This window comes from Hyperolius riggenbachi, chromosome 9 (assembly GCF_040937935.1).
Source record: "Hyperolius riggenbachi isolate aHypRig1 chromosome 9, aHypRig1.pri, whole genome shotgun sequence".
NCBI lineage: Eukaryota > Metazoa > Chordata > Amphibia > Anura > Hyperoliidae > Hyperolius > Hyperolius riggenbachi.
In genome coordinates this window covers 30,483,524-30,505,888 of record NC_090654.1, presented here as the reverse complement: position 1 = coordinate 30,505,888, position 22,365 = coordinate 30,483,524, and the positions used below count along the sequence as shown (strand labels likewise).

The following is a 22,365-nucleotide window of genomic DNA, read 5'->3' as shown; positions in this document are numbered from 1 at the left end:
CGGCGGGTAGCGGCGAATCGGCGGCGAGCGGCGGCGATCGCGTACTACACGCAGCTAGCAAAGTGCTAGCTGCGTGTAGGGAAAAAAAATTATGCAAATCGGCCCAGCGGGGCCTGAGAAATCCTCCTGCGCAGGTTACCCCGAGCTGAGCTCGGGATAACCGGCAAGGAGGCTAAAACACTATAAGTCGGCCGCCAGCAATAGCTGGAAGCCAAATTACACCATTCCCCACTATCCACATGGACCTGGAGGGAGAATAGTATTTAACACCGCCAGGACTTGTGCAGCAGCAGGATAAGCCATGTAGCGGCTGTATACTGCCCCCCAGTCTCCCGGCAGCCAATTCCTATGTATGCCTCTGACACGCCACTGCCCGGGTTTTGACCTTTTAACCACTTGCCGACCGCACTTATATATCCTTCATCCTACTAATTACTGAATCTGAGAGAGCCTAAGCGCTTTGAGTCCTATGGGAGAAAAGCGCTATAGAAATGTTATTGTATTGTATTGTATATACCGTGCGTCGGCAAAGTGGCAGCTGCATGACCAGCGACGCAGTACTGCGTCGCCAGCTGCAGGCTGATTAATCAGGAAGCAGCTGCTCGCGCGAGCGGCTGCTTCCTGTCAATTCATGGCGGGGGGCTCCGTGAATAGCCTGCGGGCCGCCGATGGCGGCTCGCAGGCTAAATGTAAACACAAGCGGAAATAATCCGCTTTGTTTACATTGTACGGCGCTGCTGCGCAGCAGCGCCGTAAGGCAGATCGGCGATCCCCGGCCAATCAGCGGCCGGGGATCGCCGCCATGTGACAGAGGACGTCCTGTCACTGGCTGCACAGGACGGATAGCGTCCTGTGCAGCCCCGATCACCAGGGGGGAGAGGTAGGAGAGGGAGGGGGAGGGAATGTCGCCGCGGAGGGGGGCTTTGAGGTGCCCCCCCCGGCAACATGCCACCAGCAGGAGCGATCAGACCCCCCCCAGCACATCATCCCCATAGGGGGGAAAAAAGGGGGGCGATCTGATCGCTCTGCATGCCCTCTGATCTGTGCTGGGGGCTGCAGAGCCCACCCAGCACAGATCCCATCAAACAGCGCTGGTCCTTAAAGGGAACCTTAACTGGCGAGCAAAAAAAAATTCACTTACCTGGGGGCTTTCCCAAGCCTCCCGCAGCCGTCCGGTGCCCGCGCCGATCCTTCGGTGCCCTCCGGTCTCCAGCCGCCGCTAAGTTTCGTTTTCGGACGACTGCCAGTCGTCCTTGGGCCACTTCCGCATTCCTCGTCGTAAACTGCAGTAAAGCGCGCCGCATGACGCGTTTGGCGTCATGCACATGACGCGTTCGGCGTCATGCGGACGCTCTTTACTGCAGTTTACGACGAGGAGTGCGGAAGAGGCCCGAGGACGACTGGCAGTCGTCCGAAAACGAAACTTAGCGGCGGAGGGAGACCGGAGGGCCCCGAAGGACCGGCGCGGGCACCGGACGGCTGCGGGAGGCTTGGGAAAGCCCCCAGGTAAGTGAATTTTTTTTTGCTCGCCAGTTAAGGTTCCCTTTAAGGGGGGGTAAAGGGTGGGTCCTCAAGTGGTTAAAATGATATCATGGTTGCAAATATGCCCTGAGGGTTTTTAAAGTTTGCTTGCCATAAGAGTCAATGGGGTCCACCACAAACGTTTTGTTTGCGATTTGCGATGTTTGTCCATCACTACTAGCAGTAGCCTGTAGTCTGATGGTGCATCTGTACAGCAATCAGCCCAGAACTGTCACTTGAGGCATGGGCTGTGCGTCATACGTTGAGGCGTAAGTCATGACCGGCTACTTCGTTTGTAAACATCTGATAAGAAAAGTTCACTTTGCTACAAAACTTTTTTTTTTTTCTATAGAAATTCACAAAAACATTTCTTGTGAAAGAGAAACTGTGTGGGGTGGAAGTAGTGACTGACTATAGCTTGTATAACTTGTTCCACTTAATCAGCATTTGCCATCGTTACTCACCTGTGTGTGTAAGCAGCTGTTTTGTTTGGGGTTTTTTTGGTGTTTGGTTGTTTTTTTTTTCACTTTTCTTTACTTGCTTGTATATTTGTATGTCTTTCTTGTCTTTGTCCACTTTAGTTTATGTTATGTTTGTATTTTTTTTAAATAAATAATAGCTTATGGCCATTATTTATGAAATAATGGTCATACGCCACCGTGGACGGACACGCGAGCCGAACGCAATGTGAACAAGGCCTTAATGAGTTTTAAATGCAGAAAAATGACATTATTGAAAGAAGGAAGATCTGCCAGTTGTGTTAGCGAATCAGTTTATACAGGGGCGTAACTAGAAATCACTGGGCCCCCCTGCGAAACTTTTGATGGCGCCCCCTACCGGTGCCTCTGTACATCTTTGCGTATCTAGAAGTCCACCCTTGGTGGAAGGGTGACATACCCTTTATTTTCCTCCTATCCACAGAGAGCAACGTCTTATTCCTGAGTGGGGACAGGCTTATTCTCCCCACCTGCCTTTACAGTGGTTGCCTTGGAGGTAACCCTGGTTTGTAAGTATAATTCTTACGTTTCATATTACATCCCCTCCCTCTAATATATACTACACTATATTGGGCTCTCGGTCTTCGACCTTTATATCTCTACTAAACCTGGTGCATCCATGGTGAAGGGGCATCTTGTGGATTATTCCTCCTTTGTACATCATGCCCCCTTGTACATCTTGTATCTCCCTGTGCCCCCCTTATGTCCGCCTCTGTCCTCCTCTATGCTCCTTTGTGTCCCCCTTGTGTCCTTCTCTATGCCCATTTGTGTCCTCCTCTATGCCCCTTTGTGTCCCTCTGTGTCCTCCTCTATGCCCCTGTGTGCCCCCCTTGTGTCCTTCTCTATGCCCCTTTGTGTTCCCCTTGTGTCCTCCTCTATGCCCCTTTGTGTCCCTCTCTATGCTCCTTTGTGTCCGCCTCTGTCCTCCTCTATGCTCCTTTGTGTCCCCCTTGTGTCCTTCTCTATGCCCATTTGTGTCCTCCTCTATGCCCCTGTGTCCCTCTGTGTCCTCCTCTATGCCCCTGTGTGTCCCCCTTGTGTCCTTCTCTATGCCCCTTTGTGTTCCCCTTGTGTCCTCCTCTATGCCCCTTTGTGTCCTCTATGCCCCTTTGTGTCCCCCTTGTGTCCTCCTCTATGCCCCTTTGTGCCCTCCTTTTGTCCTCCTCTATGCCCCTTTGTGTCCCCCTCTTGTGTCCTCCTCTATGCTCCTTTGTGTCCCCCTTGTGTCCTCCTCTATGCTCCTTTGTGTCCCCCTTGTGTCCTCCTCTATGCCCATTTGTGTCCTCCTCTATGCCCCTTTGTGCCCCCCTTGTGTCCCCCTCTATGCCCCTTTGTGTTCCCCTTGTGGCCTCCTCTATGCCCCTTTCCGTCCCCCTTGTGTCCTCTTCTATGCCTCTTTGTGCCCCCCTGTGTCCTCCTCTGCATGGGCACAGTACAGGGAGTGTCCGACATTGTGGCGGGTTGGACGTTCGTATTGGCAGGCATTCACAAGTCTGGAACTCCCTGCATAAGACGCAGTGGTCTCTCCCCCCCCCCCCCCCCCCACACACACACACACTTTTGGGGGAGAAAAATATAGTCTAAAAAATACAGTAATCTGGACACTGGTGAATATTTTGAGATGGGAGGAGTTTATAATCAGCCAATAATAATGCTGGATCTTCCTTATAAATATAGGGAGAATTTGTCGGCAGTAACAGTATAGCAAATTGAAGACAGTCGACAAAATTCACTCTAACCATTTTTTGGGGGGGGACCCCACAATGTTTGACGAGAGTTGCGTTTTACCCCTACAGGGAACCACAAATAAGATGGACTTTGAGATACCGGATGCCCTGGAGAAGATGCGGCATACGGTGAGGGTGAGAGCCAGGGAGAAATATCACACCACTTGGAGTTTATGGAGTGAAAAGGCATCCGGCACCCCATGGTCAGGTATGGCAGTCATACACGGCCCGCAGGGCTACTGAATAATTCTGCAAAGCACTTCAAATAACCACGCAAAGTCACTCCCAGAGCCTCATTAGTGCTCCTCAACCACCAGGGGTAGATGAATCTTGGCTCGTGCCTTGGCATAGGATGCCAGTGTGCCAGACCAATAACTTTCCAATCAGTGAATTAGTAAGGGGTCCTTTGGATCCTCACCAGTACACCTTTGCTTCAGGCTTAGGACTCACTTGGCTTGATTCACAAAGCGGTGCTAACTGTTACCACGCCTGTGAAAACCCCCTTAGCACGTCTAAATGAGCTTTTCGCGCGCAAAACTTTATGCGCGTAAAACTTTACGCGCGCACTGCACAGAGCGCAGTGCGCTCTGCGCGAAGTGCCCATTAAAGCCTATGGGACTTAGCGCGTGCGCGATCTGATTGAGAAAACCGGTGCTAACCTACTTAGCACCCTGGTTAGCGCGCCTAAAGACTTTAGACATGCTAAGTAGGTTAGCACCGCATAGTGAATTAAGCCCACTAAGTGATATCACTAGTAGGATGGCCAGTGAGATGCACTGCTGAATATGCAAATCACCCCTTTGTTGTAACTGTAAGCTAGCCACACCTCCAGAACCGCTGGAATGTAATGATGTGTTAGCTTGTGGTCTTAAAGTGGACCTGAACTCTTGCACAGGACAGAAGGAAAACATAGGGAAATGCACCCTGTATGTATTTAGAGAGTTTCGCCTGTTTAATTCCCCCTCATTTGTGTCTAATCACAAGTTGTAATTTGATCCTCCCCTGTGTCACATGACTGCCTATGGCAGAGATGGCAGATAAGCCTATTTGAAAGCACAGGCTGTAAACAAAATGTCTGCTTCCATGAATCCGTAAGTAGAAACTGTACAAATGTATTTTAGGATTTGTATCAGCTGTAACAAAAATACGTTTTTGTTTAAAGGTTATTATGCTGTTGTGTATCTTTTAGAGCAGAGAGGAGGTCTGAGTTCAGGTCCACTTTAAGGCCTCTTGCACATTAAGACGGTATGATCGGTCGCATAACGTGCCCCTAACGCAACGCATTCAAAGACTATAACTTGGACATTCAAAAGACAGCAAGCAATGGGCAGCGCTCACAGGCTGCAAGTGAAGTGAAAGCTCCAGAGATATGCCCAGCCCCTTGGGGCTAAATACACACCTTGCATACAAATCAGATGCAAATTATGTGCTAACACTAATCTAAATTCTAAAATTTGAATGCAAGCTGACACCCATGGAGGCAGCTAGCCTGAAGTATACTTAAGTTTTGTACAGCAGAAGGAAATGGCAGCGCTTCCAAACAGACGCTGCACCTGAATGGACTACCTGCACAAGTATGCAGAGCTCGAATAACGGGCAGATTACACACCTTGCATTCAAAACAGGTACAGTAAAGGGGGGGCGTTAGATTCAGTATAAGTTGTGCACAAATTCTCCCTACTAGACTCTCCTACTATATCTTGGATGTTATTTAGCCCTGCGTTTGGTGCGCCGTTTTTCGGCGCACAGTGATAGAACGAAAACGGCACATGCGTAAAAAAGAAAAAGAAAACATTACTGAGCATGTGCAAACAGTCTGACACAGCTAAAAACGTGTATAACGCACAGCACGCAGCACTTTCATTTAACATGCAGCGTTAGACACCAACGCAACGTCTGCACTGTGAACAGCCCATTGATTTTTCATTGCTGTAAGTTATTGTGCGTTACATGTTGTTGTAACGTGCCACTTTAACGTCGCACTGTGAAAGAGCCCTAATTGTACACAGCCACAATAATCCGACATGCATACAGAGTGTTTCACACTGCTTGATTCTCATCAGTGCATGTCGTAGTAAGGATACAGAGGCGCCAGAAGGATAAAAAGATCTAAACCGTTTAAAAATGAGGAGGTAGTGGTGGACTTACCTCCTCTGGGCAGACAAGAAAATGGCGATCAATTTTCAGCAAAACAATTTATTTACATACTAGTAAAATACAACGCGTTTCGCGGGAGTGACCCGCTTCCTCAGGCAATAACATGGAGCATATACAAAAACAGGTCTGGTACTATGCCATGCTCCTCTGTCTATTTTGTCTCATCAGTGCATGGCATGGATTAACCACTTGCGGACCAGGCCCGTTGAATCAACGTCCAGCAGGTGGTGGTACCGTTCTGACCGGACGCTGATTCAACGTCCAGTGCTAACACACCATCCCGACGCGATCGTGCGCACCCGGAGGGGGAGATTAAGCTGTCATATGACAGCTGGCATCTCCCCCGAGTGATCAGCAGCCATCGCGTATGGCTGCTGATCACGTGATTACTACGATCGCCGTCGGATCGTAGTGATCCACTTTGAAAGCGGCGGCGGCAGGGGAGAGAGAAGAGGATCCACTCACCTCCCTGCCGTTCCAGCGACGATCGGCGCCCACCTCTGCTCTGACCGGCATCTCTGCTCCGTCTGACGTCAGCGCCAGGTCCCGCATTGATGACGTCATCAAGCCGCGACCCGACCTGAGCGTCATTTGGAGCGGAGATGCCGGATGGAGGAGAAGGGGGCTACTGCGGCTCATCGCTGGTGCCTGGAAGGTGAGTGATGGCTGCTCCGCACAGGGGGGACACCTGGCCACACGGGGGAGACAGCACAACCAGCCACAGACGGCATCCGGCCGGCCGCCCCCCCCCCCCCCAACGCGCGCACCCCCCTCCCCCGCAAAATGCCCTGGTCCTTAAGGAGGGGTTAGGCGGCCGGTCCCGAAGTGGTTAGCATGGCTCTGTGGAGTAGGACTTGACACACCCAGAGAGAGATCTTTGTTTACTAACACTCCTGTCTTCTTCCTACAGATGAGAAAGAGGAGACCTTCATGACAACGGTGAGTGTGGGTGACGACTGGGAAGATGAGTCATGTACTATGGAAATAATTACTAATTGTCAAGTATTTCTTCACAGGTCCCGGAAGATTATATTTCCACACAGGAGGACTACACTGAGGGTGAGACAGAGAACTCAGTGACCTCCTCCACAATCTAAGGTCTGGCATACACAAGTCGGTTTATACACTCAGTCCAGCAGTCGGTTCAATCGTTTCATCAAATCCACTGCAAAGGTTGAGTTCTGTTGGACCCAGCGTCATATGGAGGCTGCCATATTTATTTCCTTTTGGACAATACTAGTTGCCTGGCTGTCTTGCTGATCTCTTTGGCTGCAATAGTGTCTGAATCACACATCTGAAACGAGCATGCGACATATCTATATTAAACAATGTAGGAAGGTAGAAAAGTGGAGGAGGGTACATACCAATAATATACAATACCAATAATTTTATTAAAAATATATATAAACTTTATTTAGTCAAAAAATGTCAAAGATTAAAAAGCTCGCTACATGCAGCTAATCCAGTCACACTTCAGTCAGAACACCTGATCTGCATGCTCGTTCAGGGGCTGTGGCAACAGGCATGAGAGGCAGAGGATCAGCAGGACAGCCAGGCAATCTGCATTGGTTAAAAGGAAATAAATGTGGCAGCCTCCATATCCCTCTCACTTCAGGTGTCCTTTATTGATTCCAGTAGGAAAATTCTCAATTATACAAGAATCTGAGAGATCTCACCACTGCTCCTTCCTCGTGCCGGAGCCTCTGTCACCACTGCTCCTCCCTCTTCCCGGAGCCTTTGTCACCACTGCTCCTCCCTCTTCCCGGAGCCTCTGTCACCACTGGGCTGACAATACTGTGTGTGTCAATCTCTGGTTTAGTTATATTTAATCGTTAGTAATATTAAAAGTTATTGAACAACAATTGATTTGTGTATGCCGAGCTTAACTCTCCCCTCCTGATATACTCTGTGCTGCTGGAGGACTCTGCTCCTTCCTCTAACTGTCCTCTCCTGATATACTCTGTGCTGCTGGAGGACTCTGCTCCTCCCTCTATCTCTCCTCTCCTGATATACTCTGTGCTGCTGGATGACTCTGCTCCTCCCTGTAACTCTCCTCTCCTGATATACTCTGTGCTGCTGGAGGACTCTGCTCCTTCCTCTAACTGTCCTCTCCTGATATACTCTGTGCTGCTGGAGGACTCTGCTCCTCCCTCTATCTACCTCTCCTCTCCTGATATACTCTGTGCTGCTGGAGGACTCTGCTCCTTCCTCTAACTCTCCTCTCCTGATATACTCTGTGCTGCTGGAGGACTCTGCCCCTCCCACTATCTAACTCTCCTCTCCTGATATACTCTGTGCTGCTGAAGGACTCTGCTCCTCCCTCTAACTCTCCTCTCCTGAATGATATACTCTGTGCTGCTGGAGGACTCTGCCCCTCCCTCTATCTAACTCTCCTCTCCTGATATACTCTGTGCTGCTGGAGGACTCTGCTCCTCCCTCTAACTCTCCTGATATACTCTGTGCTGCTGGAGGACTCTGCTCCTTCATCTATCTAACTCCCCTCTCCTGATATACTCTGTGCTGCTGGAGGACTCTGCTACTTCCTCTATCTAACTCTCCCCTCCTGATATGCTCTGTGCTGCTTTAAGACTCTGCTCCTCCCACTATCTAACTCTCCTCTCCTGATATACTCTATGCTGCTGGAGGACTCTGCTCCTCCCACTAACTCTCCTCTCCTGATATACTCTGTGCTGCTGGAGGACTCTGCTCCTCCCTCTATCTCTCCTCTCCTGATATACTCTGTGCTGCTGGATGACTCTGCTCCTCCCTGTAACTCTCCTCTCCTGATATACTCTGTGCTGCTGGAGGACTCTGCTCCTTCCTCTAACTGTCCTCTCCTGATATACTCTGTGCTGCTGGAGGACTCTGCTCCTCCCTCTATCTACCTCTCCTCTCCTGATATACTCTGTGCTGCTGGAGGACTCTGCTCCTTCCTCTAACTCTCCTCTCCTGATATACTCTGTGCTGCTGGAGGACTCTGCCCCTCCCACTATCTAACTCTCCTCTCCTGATATACTCTGTGCTGCTGAAGGACTCTGCTCCTCCCTCTAACTCTCCTCTCCTGATATACTCTGTGCTGCTGGAGGACTCTGCCCCTCCCTCTATCTAACTCTCCTCTCCTGATATACTCTGTGCTGCTGGAGGACTCTGCTCCTCCCTCTAACTCTCCTGATATACTCTGTGCTGCTGGAGGACTCTGCTCCTTCATCTATCTAACTCCCCTCTCCTGATATACTCTGTGCTGCTGGAGGACTCTGCTACTTCCTCTATCTAACTCTCCCCTCCTGATATGCTCTGTGCTGCTTTAAGACTCTGCTCCTCCCACTATCTAACTCTCCTCTCCTGATATACTCTATGCTGCTGGAGGACTCTGCTCCTCCCACTAACTCTCCTCTCCTGATATACTCTGTGCTGCTGGAGGACTCTGCTCCTCCCTCTAACTCTCCTCTCCTGATATACTCTGTGCTGCTGGAGGACTCTGCTCCTCCCACTAACTCTCCTCTCCTGATATACTCTGTGCTGCTGGAGGACTCTGCTCCTCCCTCTATCTAACTCTCCTTTCCTGATATACTCTGTGCTGCTGAAGGACTCTGCTCCTCCCACTATCTAACTCTCCTCTCCTGATATACTCTGTACTGCTGGAGGACTCTGCTCCTCCCACTATCTAACTCTCCTCTCCTGATATACTCTGTGCTGCTGGAGGACTCTGCTCCTCCCTCTAACTCTCCTCTCCTGATATACTCTGTGCTGCTGGAGGACTCTGCTCCTCCCACTAACTCTCCTCTCCTGATATACTCTGTGCTGCTGGAGGACTCTGCTCCTCCCTCTATCTAACTCTCCTCTCCTGATATACTCTGTGCTGCTGGAGGACTCTGCTCCTCCCACTATCTAACTCTCCTCTCCTGATATACTCTGTACTGCTGGATGACTCTGCTCCTCCCACTATCTAACTCCCCTCTCCTGATATACTCTGTGCTGCTGGAGGACTCTGCTCCTTCCTCTATCTAACTCTCCTCTCCTGATATACTCTGTGCTGCTGGAGGACTCTGCTCCTCCCTCTATCTAACTCTCCTCTCCTGATATACTCTGTACTGCTGGAGGACTCTGCTCCTCCCACTATCTAACTCTCCTTTCCTGATATACGCTGTGCTGCTGGAGGACTCTGCTCCTCCCACTATCTAACTCTCCTCTACTGATATACTCTGTGCTGCTGGAGGACTCTGCTCCTTCCTCTAACTCTCCTCTCCTGATATACTCTATGCTGCTGGAGGACTCTGCTCCTCCCACTAAGTCTCCTCTCCTGATATACTCTGTGCTGCTGGAGGACTCTGCTCCTCCCTCTATCTAACTCTCCTCTCCTGATATACTCTGTACTGCTGGAGGACTGCTCCTCCCACTAACTCTCCTCTCCTGATATACTCTGTGCTGCTGGAGGACTCTGCTCCTCCCACTATCTAGCTTTCCTCTCCTGATATACTCTGTGCTGCTGGATGACTCTGCTCCTCCCATTATCTAACTCTCCCCTCCTGATACACTGTGTGCTGCTGGAGAACTCTGCTCCTCCCATTATCTAACTCCTCTCCTGATATACTCTGTGCTGCTGAAGGACTCTGCTCCTCCCATTATCTAACTCTCCTCTCCTGATATACTCTGTGCTGCTGGAGGACTCTGCTCCTCCCATTATCTAACCCTCCTCTCCTGATATACTCTGTGCAGCTGGAGAACTCTGCTCCTTCCTCTAACTAACTTTCCTGATATACATCTGCAGGACTCTATCTTACTCTATTTTCTTGTTACAGGGACAGTTGCTGAAGCCACACCTACAGCCATCCCGCGTTACGTTTGGTTTGGCGCAGGAATCAGTCTCGCCATTGTCTTTCTTCTGTTCCTTGGGATAATGTTGAGGTAAACTGGCAAAACAGAAAAGAACAGAATTCCCATTTGATCCTCATGTTCTGCTTCATTGTTTTCGTCCTGAGGACTGCAGCTTCTGTGCCTTGAAGTGTACATGTAGAACATTGTAGAGTGTTAGCCATTGTCTGTACATGTGGCATAAGGCGGGATAGCCTTTCTGCTGCTTTCTAATCTTATCTTGTGAGTTACAGCAGATCTCTGATGGAGGATAAATTCAGGGGCGAGCCTGGGGTGCCTGGCACCTGGGTGCAAGATTTTCTCTGGCGCCTATGGGAGTGGTTAAATTTACCGCGCCCAACCACATAACCACACCAGTGTCCTGCCTAATCACACCCACACCTTCCACCTCTTTCCGCATGCATGTGATACCCCATTCCTACCCCTCTTCCATGGGCTTGCTCCTGGCTGGCTTTGGCTTCCTGCGAGTCTGCTAGTCTCTGGACTGACTCAGGCTGAGAGGCTCTGCGAGTGCGACGCAGTCACACACTGCGTATTTATGGCTGCCTGCGGCCACCCTACTCTCGCTGTCGTAGGCTCCTCCCCCCGCCAAGCCCAAGCGTGAGGTGGGCTGCCTGTATCTTTCCCGTTGCGCCACGCAGCCTGCCAGTGTTACCAACCTTTCACGTTATTTTTTTACTGACAAATACCTAAAAATTTACTGACAAAAGATTATTTTTACTGACAAAATTTCCCCACTAAATGCACATAAGAGACAGCTTTTCCCCATGTAAATGCACATAACAAGAGACCGCTTTTCCCCAGCAAATGCACATAACAAGAGACCGCTTTTCCCCAGCAAATGCACATAACAAGAGACCGCTTTTCCCCAGCAAATGCACATAACAAGAGACCGCTTTTCCCCAGCAAATGCACATAACAAGAGACCGCTTTTCCCCAGCAAATGCACATAACAAGAGACCGCTTTTCCCCAGCAAATGCACATAACAAGAGACCGCTTTTCCCCAGCAAATGCACATAACAAGAGACCGCTTTTCCCCAGCAAATGCACATAACAAGAGACTGCTTTTCCCCAGCAAATGCACATAACAAGAGACCGCTTTTCCCCAGCAAATGCACATAACAAGAGACCGCTTTTCCCCAGCAAATGCACATAACAAGAGACCGCTTTTCCCCAGCAAATGCACATAACAAGAGACCGCTTTTCCCCAGCAAATGCACATAACAAGAGACCGCTTTTCACCAGCAAATGCACATAAGACAGCTTTTCACCAGCAAATGCACATAATAAGACAGCTTTTCACCAGCAAATGCACATAATAAGACAGCTTTTCACCAGCAAATGCACATAATAAGACAGCTTTTCACCAGCAAATGCACATAAGAAGACAGCTTTTCGCCAGCAAATGCACATAATGACAAACAGACAGTGTCCCCAGAATATGTAGCCAGGGATATATGTCCCCAGGATAGGTAGCCAGGGGGTATATGCGCCCAGGATAGGTAGCCAGGCGGTATATGCGCCCAGGATAGGTAGCCAGGCGGTATATGCGCCCAGGATAGGTAGCCAGGGGGTATGTGCGCCCAGGATAGGTAGCCAGGGGGTATGTGCGCCCAGGATAGGTAGCCAGGGGGTATGTGCGCCCAGGATAGGTAGCCAGGGGGTATGTGCGCCCAGGATAGGTAGCCAGGGGGTATGTGCGCCCAGGATAGGTAGCCAGGGGGTATGTGCGCCCAGGATAGGTAGCCAGGGGGTATGTGCGCCCAGGATAGGTAGCCAGGGGGTATGTGCGCCCAGGATAGGTAGCCAGGGGGTATGTGCGCCCAGGATAGGTAGCCAGGGGGTATGTGCGCCCAGGATAGGTAGCCAGGGGGTATGTGCGCCCAGGATAGGTAGCCAGGGGGTATGTGCGCCCAGGATAGGTAGCCAGGTGGTATCTGTGCCCAGGATAGGTAGCCAGGGGGTATGTGCGCCCAGGATAGGTAGCCAGGTGGTATCTGTGCCCAGGATAGGTAGCCAGGGGGTATGTGCGCCCAGGATAGGTAGCCAGGGGGTATGTGCGCCCAGGATAGGTAGCCAGGGGGTATGTGCGCCCAGGATAGGTAGCCAGGGGGGATGGGCGCCCAGGATAGGTAGCCAGGGGGTATGTGCGCCCAGGATAGGTAGCCAGGGGGTATGTGCGCCCAGGATAGGTAGCCAGGGGGTATCTGTGCCCAGGATAGGTAGCCTGGGGGTATGTGCGCCCAGGATAGGTAGCCAGGGGGTATGTGCGCCCAGGATAGGTAGCCAGGGGGTATGTGCGCCCAGGATAGGTAGCCAGGGGGTATGTGCGCCCAGGATAGGTAGCCAGGGGGTATGTGCGCCCAGGATAGGTAGCCAGGTGGTATCTGTGCCCAGGATAGGTAGCCAGGGGGTATGTGCGCCCAGGATAGGTAGCCAGGTGGTATCTGTGCCCAGGATAGGTAGCCAGGTGGTATCTGTGCCCAGGATAGGTAGCCAGGGGGTATGTGCGCCCAGGATAGGTAGCCAGGGGGTATGTGCGCCCAGGATAGGTAGCCAGGTGGTATGTGCGCCCAGGATAGGTAGCCAGGTGGTATCTGTGCCCAGGATAGGTAGCCAGGGGGTATGTGCGCCCAGGATAGGTAGCCAGGTGGTATCTGTGCCCAGGATAGGTAGCCAGGTGGTATCTGTGCCCAGGATAGGTAGCCAGGGGGTATGTGCGCCCAGGATAGGTAGCCAGGTGGTATCTGTGCCCAGGATAGGTAGCCAGGGGGTATGTGCGCCCAGGATAGGTAGCCAGGGGGTATGTGCGCCCAGGATAGGTAGCCAGGTGGTATCTGTGCCCAGGATAGCTAGTGAGTGACAGGAGCGCGCCCCGCCGCCGCCGCCGCTCCCTCCTCCGCTCCCCCCTCACCTTTCAGCAGCCCTTAGTCAGACCTCAATCAGCGGGCGACCCGACCAGGAAAAGGGCGCCGGACGCACCCGCTCTATATGCGGAAGTGATGTCACTTCCGCATATCAGTGCGGCGTGCTAGGTCCTAGCGCCCGCCCGCCTGATCGAGGTCTGACGCGGCGGCTAGAGGGAGGGAGCTTGAAGCGGCGGCGGCGGCGGCGGCCACAGGGGGAGAGCGAGGCCGGGCGAGCGGGGCCGGGCGGCGCCTCTCAGAGGCAGGCGCCTGGGTGCCTTGCACCCGCAGCACCCGCCCAGGCTCGGCCCTGGATAAATTCACACAGACACCATGCTTTGCTCTCTCTCAGGAACACACACTGTTCTCTTCTTATTTTTTTCTGCTCTCAGAGTAAACTTTATTTAACACTTCCTGGTTAATAAACAGACAACATTGTCACTGTGTCACATGACTCTAGATCAGTGGATAAGCTGTATAAGGATATATGAATCATCACAAATCTTAACATTAAGGTTTAGGGGCGTAACAATAGACCCTGCAAGGGATGCAGGTACAGGGGGGCCCTGAAGCCTTACGGGGGCCGCATGGGGGAAAGTTTATTTTTCCTGTCCAGAGAGACTGACAACTAAGGGCACGGAGGGAAAAAGCTTCCTGCCTTCCCACAATTGTTCTAATGACTGCATCTGCTCAGCCACTGATGAGAAATCATGCAAAGTGTTTTAGTCAAAGATTTGTAGGCAGTCCCTATTCAGTGAGCAGCAGGGTCTTGTGTACAGCGTCCTGTCCCCAGTTTGTGTACCCCTTCCCCAAGTGCTGTGTACTGTAGTGATGCTGGAGAACTCTGCAGAGCCAGTTCTGCTCCATCAGAGGTGGACAGAGTGAGTGTAATAAGCTGAGGCTGGGAGCACACACGTCTGTCGGATTTCTCTATGCGTTTTCTGCACACCATGTGTGTCTGTATGTGTGGAAACATGCATGTTTTATCACTGAAGCTAATGTAGTTGATAGAGAAAATGCCTGCAGTGCTTCACTGCTGTCTGTTTTATCTGCATGGAGAAAACACACTCAAGTGCGCACTAGCCAACTAAATCATTTCAAGATAAGAAAGTGGGACACTTAAGCCACACCCCTATCACACCCCTACTCACGCCCCTGACACACCCCTTATCATGCATACCATAAAGATTTCATAGGAAAAATATGTTTTATAATTCAAACCACACTGGTCCTTTCTATCCTTATTCATTTTCCTGCATATTAAAGATAAATTGAAAATGAAAACTATAGCAATGTAAAGCATGGAAATAAAGCTTAGAGTCAATTAAACACATTTTTTCTGGGAAAATACATATACCTACATAGACCTGTCCATCAGTTTTGAAAGAGGGACAAATGAGGAAGAAAGGGGAGCAGAGGGATTTGGTTCCCAAAGAGGGACTGTCCCTCCAAAAGAGGGACAGATGGGAGCTATAGGACGCAGCTGTACTGGCGTGGCATTCAGTCCGTGGCTCGGGCTACCATCTTCCACCACATATCACATACGCGTCGTGTGCTTCCTCCCTGTGTGTGCAGAGTACACGCAGGGAGGGAGTACACATGTACAAGGATTCTCACCCGTCGGATCTGGACTCGATCTCTCGGGCCACCTGATCGTGGCCGACATCTCCAGACTGGAGGCTGGTGACACGTCTGTTGTTAATGTGGACGCATGCAGCGGCCTCCAGCAGGCGGGGTTAGTAGAAGAACGATGCACTCGATGCACGTCTCTTGGGTGTCAGGCATCACTAAAGATTTAGCATGACAGATCATCAGTCTTCTGTACACACAGGTCTTAAAGTGAACCTCCAGACTAAAAGTCTACTCAGCAGCACTGAAAAGGCTTGGTGTTTCTTTAACAGTTTCACAGCTTCAGAACTTTGTTTTTTGTACCAAAGCCTCATTTTTAGCTGAAAAGAAGCTAAGCTCCGCCCCATCAAAAAAAACTGCCCGAGCACTTTTCTCCTGATGCTGTGCAAAGCATGATGGGATTTCTGATGTTGTTATTCTCATTGCTTAGCAACTGGGAGGGGTGATCAGCACACAGGACAGTTGGAACTGTGTCTCATGCTTCCTGTCACCTCCTTTCAACCAAAAAGATGGCTGCCCTCATGAAATCACAAACATTTGCCTGTTCTTTTAAAACAGGGTGTGTAAGAGATTATATTACCTATCTATTTTAATTAACATAACTAATGTAACTTAATGACAGTATGTTTGTTTAGGCTGGAGTTCCCCTTTAAGGTCTTCTGGACACACATAGGGCTGGTTCTAGACTTTTTGCTGCCTTGGGCAAACTTGTTAGGATTCCCCCTCCCCCCCCCCCCAAATTGGAATGATCGCACAGCACCCGACAATTTGCACCGCATATTATGAGCCCCCCAAAAAGCACCCACAGTATTGGTAGGTAGCCAGGTATGGGTAGCTGGGTACAGTTGCCCCCAGTATAGGTTATCCAGGTACGGTTGCACCCAGTATAGGTTATCCAGGTACAGTTGCCCCCAGTATAGGTTGGCCAGGTACAGTTGCCCCCAGTATAGGTTGGCCAGGTACAGTTGCCCCCAGTATAGGTTGGCTAGGTACAGTTGCCCCCAGTATAGGTTATCCAGGTACAGTTGCCCCCAGTATAGGTTGGCCAGGTACGGTTGCACCCAGTATAGGTTATCCAGGTACAGTTGCCCCCAGTATAGGTTGGCCAGGTACAGTTGCCCCCAGTATAGGTTGGCCAGGTACAGTTGCCCCCAGTATAGGTTATCCAGGTACAGTTGCCCCCAGTATAGGTTGGCCAGGTACAGTTGCCCCCAGTATAGGTTGGCCAGGTACAGTTGCCCCCAGTATAGGTTGGCCAGGTGCTCTCTTCACTTCCTGTTTCTGCCTGGTGTTTTTCCCTGACTTCTGCCGCCTGAGGAAGTCGCCTCACTTGGCATCATGGGCGGACCGGGCCAGTACACACGCTAGCAGGACCGGCCGATTGTAGCCACATTGGGGCCCTGGGCATAAATTAAATGTCTCTGTCGCCGGTAAAGTCCTGTCTGCGACGTTGGTCATTTGTTTGTGCTGCCTTTCGTATAGTGTGTGTACGACGGACCTTTAGACACGATAAATCATACCCGATGTGTGTATAATGACTTAGTGAGCAGTATCGTGTAAGCTGCTGATATTGCTGATGTTAGCTTGCCCTCAACTTTTTTGTTCCTCTTTCCAGAAGTCGGGAGATAAAGCTGCTGAAACTGAAAGGCGATCTGCTGAGGAGTCTGTTTCATCCGTCTCAGAAAGTCCCTGCAGCACCTCAGCCGGCGTCCGGACAGCCCCTCCTGATGTCCCAACGGTCGTCACCGGAGTCCGTAGCCATCACTGTGCCCACACCACCCGTTGGAGACTGAGCTGGCCTAGAAGCGAGAAACATGCTGGACTGGGCTTAACCATTCGTGAGAGAGGGCGCTCGGGAGAAAGGAATACATCTCCAACCAAACTTTATTTTGCTCTAAGAACATTTTATTGAATTTACAAGAGTATTATTTTTATTGGACTTAGAGTTACGCTATACTTTTCTACAGCAGAAATATCTTGTTACTGTACGTTTGATTGGCAGCTTCGGACAGGAAGGAGGATTTCAACGGCGACATAATTCCCCAAAACACAAAAACTATGGGTCTGTGACTTTCCGCGGCCGTGAAACGGTCAGCTTGTTGTAGGTGGATAGCGGCTGGTGATGTTTGTTGGGAATCTTGTGTCTCCAGCCCAATTCAGGAAAAGCGGGAGAAGAATAAGCATGGACCTCAGATAAACCCCCAAAAGTCAATTTTGGAATTCAGTTTGACGCCCATGACCTCGTAGGTCAGGGTTGCCATGTGCACGCCGTTTGCAGATAGACTTCTCATCTGGCTTTTGGGTTCCACCAGGAAATCAGACACTCGAGGAGGAAAGCCACAATACAGAAGGATAAAACTGTTTCTGTGTTTCTTATACTGTAACTTGGTTTCAAATTCTACAGCAATAACCCCAGGAGAGAGAAGTTCCTTTTTTTTCTAGGATTATTTTGTGACTTTAATGTTGTTGTTTTTTTACAAATGCTGTTCTAGAAAGAAACAAACTCTAAATTGGAGAAGCGAGACCTTTTTTAGGTCAACTTTGTACTGAGCAAGGATTTAAAGGTGGTCGTACATCTAGTGATTTTGCTGTATGTTCGACCATTTGATTCCATCATCTTATCAAATCGAGAGAGATTTGAGTGTGGCTGATATGTCGAATCTACCAACTTTGTTTATCGAGCAGAATGGAAGATATCGGTCGATCTTACAGGAATGGCCTGTTGGTCACATGATTTAGATCGACAAAGATCTGATTTTTTTGTTTCAGAGCGTGGAGGCACAACATCAGTCAGATCGAATGTGAAGGAGAATTGTATAGGATCGCTTATAGGCCCATACGCAAATTATTTTTTCTCCTATGTTTTCTCCCAGGTGATAAGTTTTCACCTTCTCTTTAAAATAACTTTTTACCATTTCGCAATTGAAAAACTACAAAAAAGTAGAAGAAAACGTACTATCAAACTGATTTTGTGTATTTTCTTGCTTTCTGGTCATTTCATTGGCAAAGTGTGAAAAAAGAAAAATGTCAACTTGGAAGTAGAAAATGTGAATTATAAATTGGCCTTTATCAATAAAATGTCTTTTAAAGAGGAACTGTAACGTCAAAACTTCCCCTGGGGGGTACTCACCTCGGGTGGGGGAAGCCTCAGGATCCTAATGAGGCTTCCCATGCCGTCCTCCGTCCCTCAGGGGTCTCACTGTAGCCCTCCGTACAGCGGTGACGTCATTATTTACCTTCCTGGCTCCTGCGCAGGCGCTCTGACGGCTGTCGGCTCCGAAGTAGGCGGAAATACCCGATCGCCGTCGGGTCCTCTGTACTGTGCAGGTGCAAGTCTCCGGCGCCTGCGCAGTAGAGCGGACCTGACTGAGATCGGGTATTTCCGTCTATTTCCGTGCCGAAAGTCGCCACAGCGCCCCCGCTGGAGCCTGGAAAGGTAAATATTGAAATTACAGTCGGGTCTGTCGCCGGCTGTTCGGAGGGCTGCGGCGAGACCCCCGTGGGACGCAGGACGGCGTGGGAAGCCTCATTGGGATCTGGAGGCTTCCCCCACCCGAGGTGAGTACCCCCAGGGGAGGTTTTTGAAGTTACAGAGTCTCTTTAAGCTAGCAGCAAGCAATAAAATACTCAGAATAATTTTGATAGTACTTTTTTCACCTAATGTTTGGTACTTTTTTTTTCCATTTGCAGAGCTCTTAACAGTTATTTTAAACAGAAGATGAAAAATTATCTCCCAGGAGAAAACTTAGGCATAAAGGGAACTGAATAAAGACCCATGATCGATGAGTGTATGGCGACCTTTAAAGAGGAACTCCAGTGAAAATAATGTAATAAAAAAATGCTTCATTTTTACAATAATTATGTATAAATGATTTAGTCAGTGTTTCCCCATTGTAAAATCTTTTAAATCCCTGATTTACATTCTGACCTTTATTACATGATGACATTTTTACTGTTGGCAGGTAACGTAGCTGCTGCATGCTTTTTTGGCAGTTGGAAACAGCTGTAAACCGCTATCTCCCACAATGCAACAAGGCTCACAGACAGGAAACTGTCAGGAGTACCACGGCCCTCTGAGTTTCTTGTGGGAGGGGTTTCACCACAATATCAGTCATACAGCGCCCCCTGATGGTCTGTTTGTGAAAATGAATAGATTTATCATGTAAAAGGGGGTACCAGCTACTGATTGGGATAAAGTTCAATTCTTGGTCGGAGTTTCTCTTAAAGGTAGCCAAACATCTAGCGAATTTGCTTTGATTGACAAAGCGATCAACTTTATTGGGCGATCAGCTTCATTGTGATTAATCGAAAGTTGAGGGACTTGTGGCCTACACACTAGGGGCCATATGCAATTAACTTTTTCACCTGAGTTACATCCTAGGAGATAATTTTTATCTTCTCTTTAAACTAACTTTTCAGCATTTTACAATTGAAAAAGTACCCAAAAATCGGTGACAAATACTATCACATTTATTTTGAGTGTTTTCTAGCTGGCTGGTGGCTTAAAAATAATTTTATTAAGAAGTGAAAATATCACCTAGGAGAAAACGTAGGAGAAAAAAAAATTTGAATTGCATTTGGGCCCAGGTGTTCAATCGACAAATAGATTTGATTCTTTTATCGAGTCGATTATAAATCAATTCAAATTTTGCAGGTGTGTTCAGGATATCTGATAATGAGAAAGCGATTGGTGGAACAGGTTGGGAGATTCCCATCGATTGTGTAAGAAATTTGTGCATTTCGGTTATATTTAGATCTATTTGGTACTCTGCTGCCAGCGGCCTGTACAGCAGCCGCCTTGCTCTCTGTGCACGTTGGCATTGCGGCCGGCGGCTATTGACATGGGCAGCATTGGAGACGGAAGGAAAGTGGAAGCTTCTGCACTGGAGACGAGCGGAGAAATGAGTGACACTGATGGCTGCTGCAGTGTGAAGGCGAGCTGGCTACCTATACTGAAAGTGGGTGGGAAAAGGAGGGATTAAGGGAGTCATCTGGCTACCTATACTGGAGGGAAAGGGGGGAGGAATCATCTGGCTACCTATACTGGAGGGAAAGGGGGGAGGTGTCATCTGGCTACCTATACTGGAGGGAAAGGGGGGAGGCGTCACCTGGCTACCTATACTGGAGGAAAAGGGGGCAGGAGTCATCTGGCTACCTATACTGGAGGAAAAGGGGGGGGGGTCATCTGGCTACCTATACTGGAGGGAAGGGGGGAGGGGTCATCTGGCTACCTATACTGGAGGGAAAGGGGGGAGGCTACCTATACTGGAGGGAAAGGGGGAGGCGTCATCTGGCTACCTATACTGGAGGGAAGGGGGAAGGGGTCATCTGGCTACCTATACTGGAGGGAAAGGGGGGAGGCTACCTATACTGGAGGGAAAGGGGGAGGCGTCATCTGGCTACCTATACTGGAGGGAAGGGGGAAGGGGTCATCTGGCTACCTATAGTGGAGGGAAGGGGTCATCTGGCTACCTATACTGAAGGTGGGCGGCTGGTGACGGTGGCCCAGGGTGGTAAAGAGTACAAATCCGGCCCTGGGTGAGAAGAGGGTCCCAAAACCAACAGATAATGATTCCAGTGTATGGGGCAGTGATCAACCACCCCTCCTCCATAAAGCTCCCCCCTAATCTGCATTTGTGCCGCATATATAAAGCTTTCAGCACTTAGCAAATTAAAAAGGGACCAAAAAGTAGGTGAAAAAGCACTATCAAAATTATTTGGAGTATTTTTCTTGCTTGCTGGAGGCTTAAAAGGGATTTTATCGACAAGTTGTGAAAATATTACCTAAGAGAAAACTCAGGAGAAAAAGTTCATTGCATATGTGCCTGTTTCTAAGAACATTTCTGGGAAAGATAGTGAGCCAGCTGCAGGCGCAGGGAGAAGAGGATCGAGGAAAATACTGTTGAGATTCTCTCCTGAGTATTACTACTAGGATGGCAGGAAGCCTTTTTTTTATCTGGTAATGTGTACCAGAGATCCTGAAATAGAAAGATTTGATACTTACCCGGGGCTTCCTCCAGCCCCATAAACACGTTAGTCCCTCGCTGTCCTCCCGCGGTCTGCCGTTCAGCCGCAATCAGCCCCGGTAACTGGCTCAGTTAGGTCCTTTCTGGGTCTTCTTTGAATGCACGGACCTCCCACGCATGCGCAGAAGACCCCAACTGACGTGGCTGAAGCAATTACCGGGGCTGAACGGCAGACCGTGGGAGGATGGTGAGGGCGGCCAGGCAGAGGCGAGAGAGGCTCCAACCTCAGGGCGCAGTGTAGGAGGGGGCGCAGGGCGGGGCCGAGGCAGAGAGAGGCTCCAGCCTCAGGGTGCAGTGTAGGAGGGGGCGCAGGGCGGGGCCGAGGCAGAGAGAGGCTCCAGCCTCAGGGTGCAGTGTAGGAGGAGATGCAGGCCGAGGCAGAGGCGAGAGAGGCTCCAGCCTCAGGGTGCAGTGTAGGAGGAGGCGCAGGGCGGGGCCGAGGCAGAGGCAAGAGAGGCTCCAGCCTCAGGGCGCAGTGTAGGAGGGGGCGCAGGGCGGGGGAGAGGCAGAGGCAAGAGAGGCTCCAGGGTGCAGTGTAGGAGGGGCGCACAACTCACTCAGCTATCATTCCCCTGTTGTGTTTGAAGCAGAGAGAAGTAAGAAAAGGGTATACATTGCAGTGACTGCAAGCCAGATAACTAGAGATTAAGGTCTTGGGGGCGGGGGCGGGCCCCGGGGCACCTCTTAGTCTAATAGCAATCAGTGTGTGACGGCTGGGGTGGGAGGGATGGAGGGGCGCACTTTGGTGTCTCAGCCTTGGGTGCTGGAGGACCTTGTCCCGCCTCTCCGAGGGATTCACACGTGTTTATGGGGCTGGAGGAAGCCCCCGGTAAGTACCGATTCTTTCTATTTCAGGATCTCTGGTTTACTTTAATTCATTTTATCTACCTCAGGGGGAGGGGCTATTTGATATTCAGTTCATTGATTTCAGCGGGAGATCTGTGTGTGACAATGAACGTGTTTATATTTAGGTACTTTTTACAGTGTTGGGAAATGGCAATAACTGTGAAATCATTATGCGGCTGTTCC

At 50.0% G+C, this 22,365-nt stretch overlaps 1 protein-coding gene across 1 annotated transcript in view; it reads left to right on the top strand.

The window, feature by feature from the left end:
* The window catches only part of IL6R (interleukin 6 receptor), a 37,457-nt gene extending 19,201 nt beyond the window's left edge, over positions 1 to 18,256 (top strand). The window contains exons 5-9 of the mRNA XM_068251447.1: positions 3,815 to 3,953; positions 6,813 to 6,841; positions 6,919 to 6,961; positions 10,702 to 10,807; positions 16,926 to 18,256. Of these exons, the coding sequence (XP_068107548.1) occupies positions 3,815 to 3,953; positions 6,813 to 6,841; positions 6,919 to 6,961; positions 10,702 to 10,807; positions 16,926 to 17,103 (495 nt within the window). The 3' untranslated portion in view covers positions 17,104 to 18,256. The remainder of the gene's footprint in view (positions 1 to 3,814; positions 3,954 to 6,812; positions 6,842 to 6,918; positions 6,962 to 10,701; positions 10,808 to 16,925) is intronic.
* Positions 18,257 to 22,365: the final 4,109 nt, after the last annotated feature.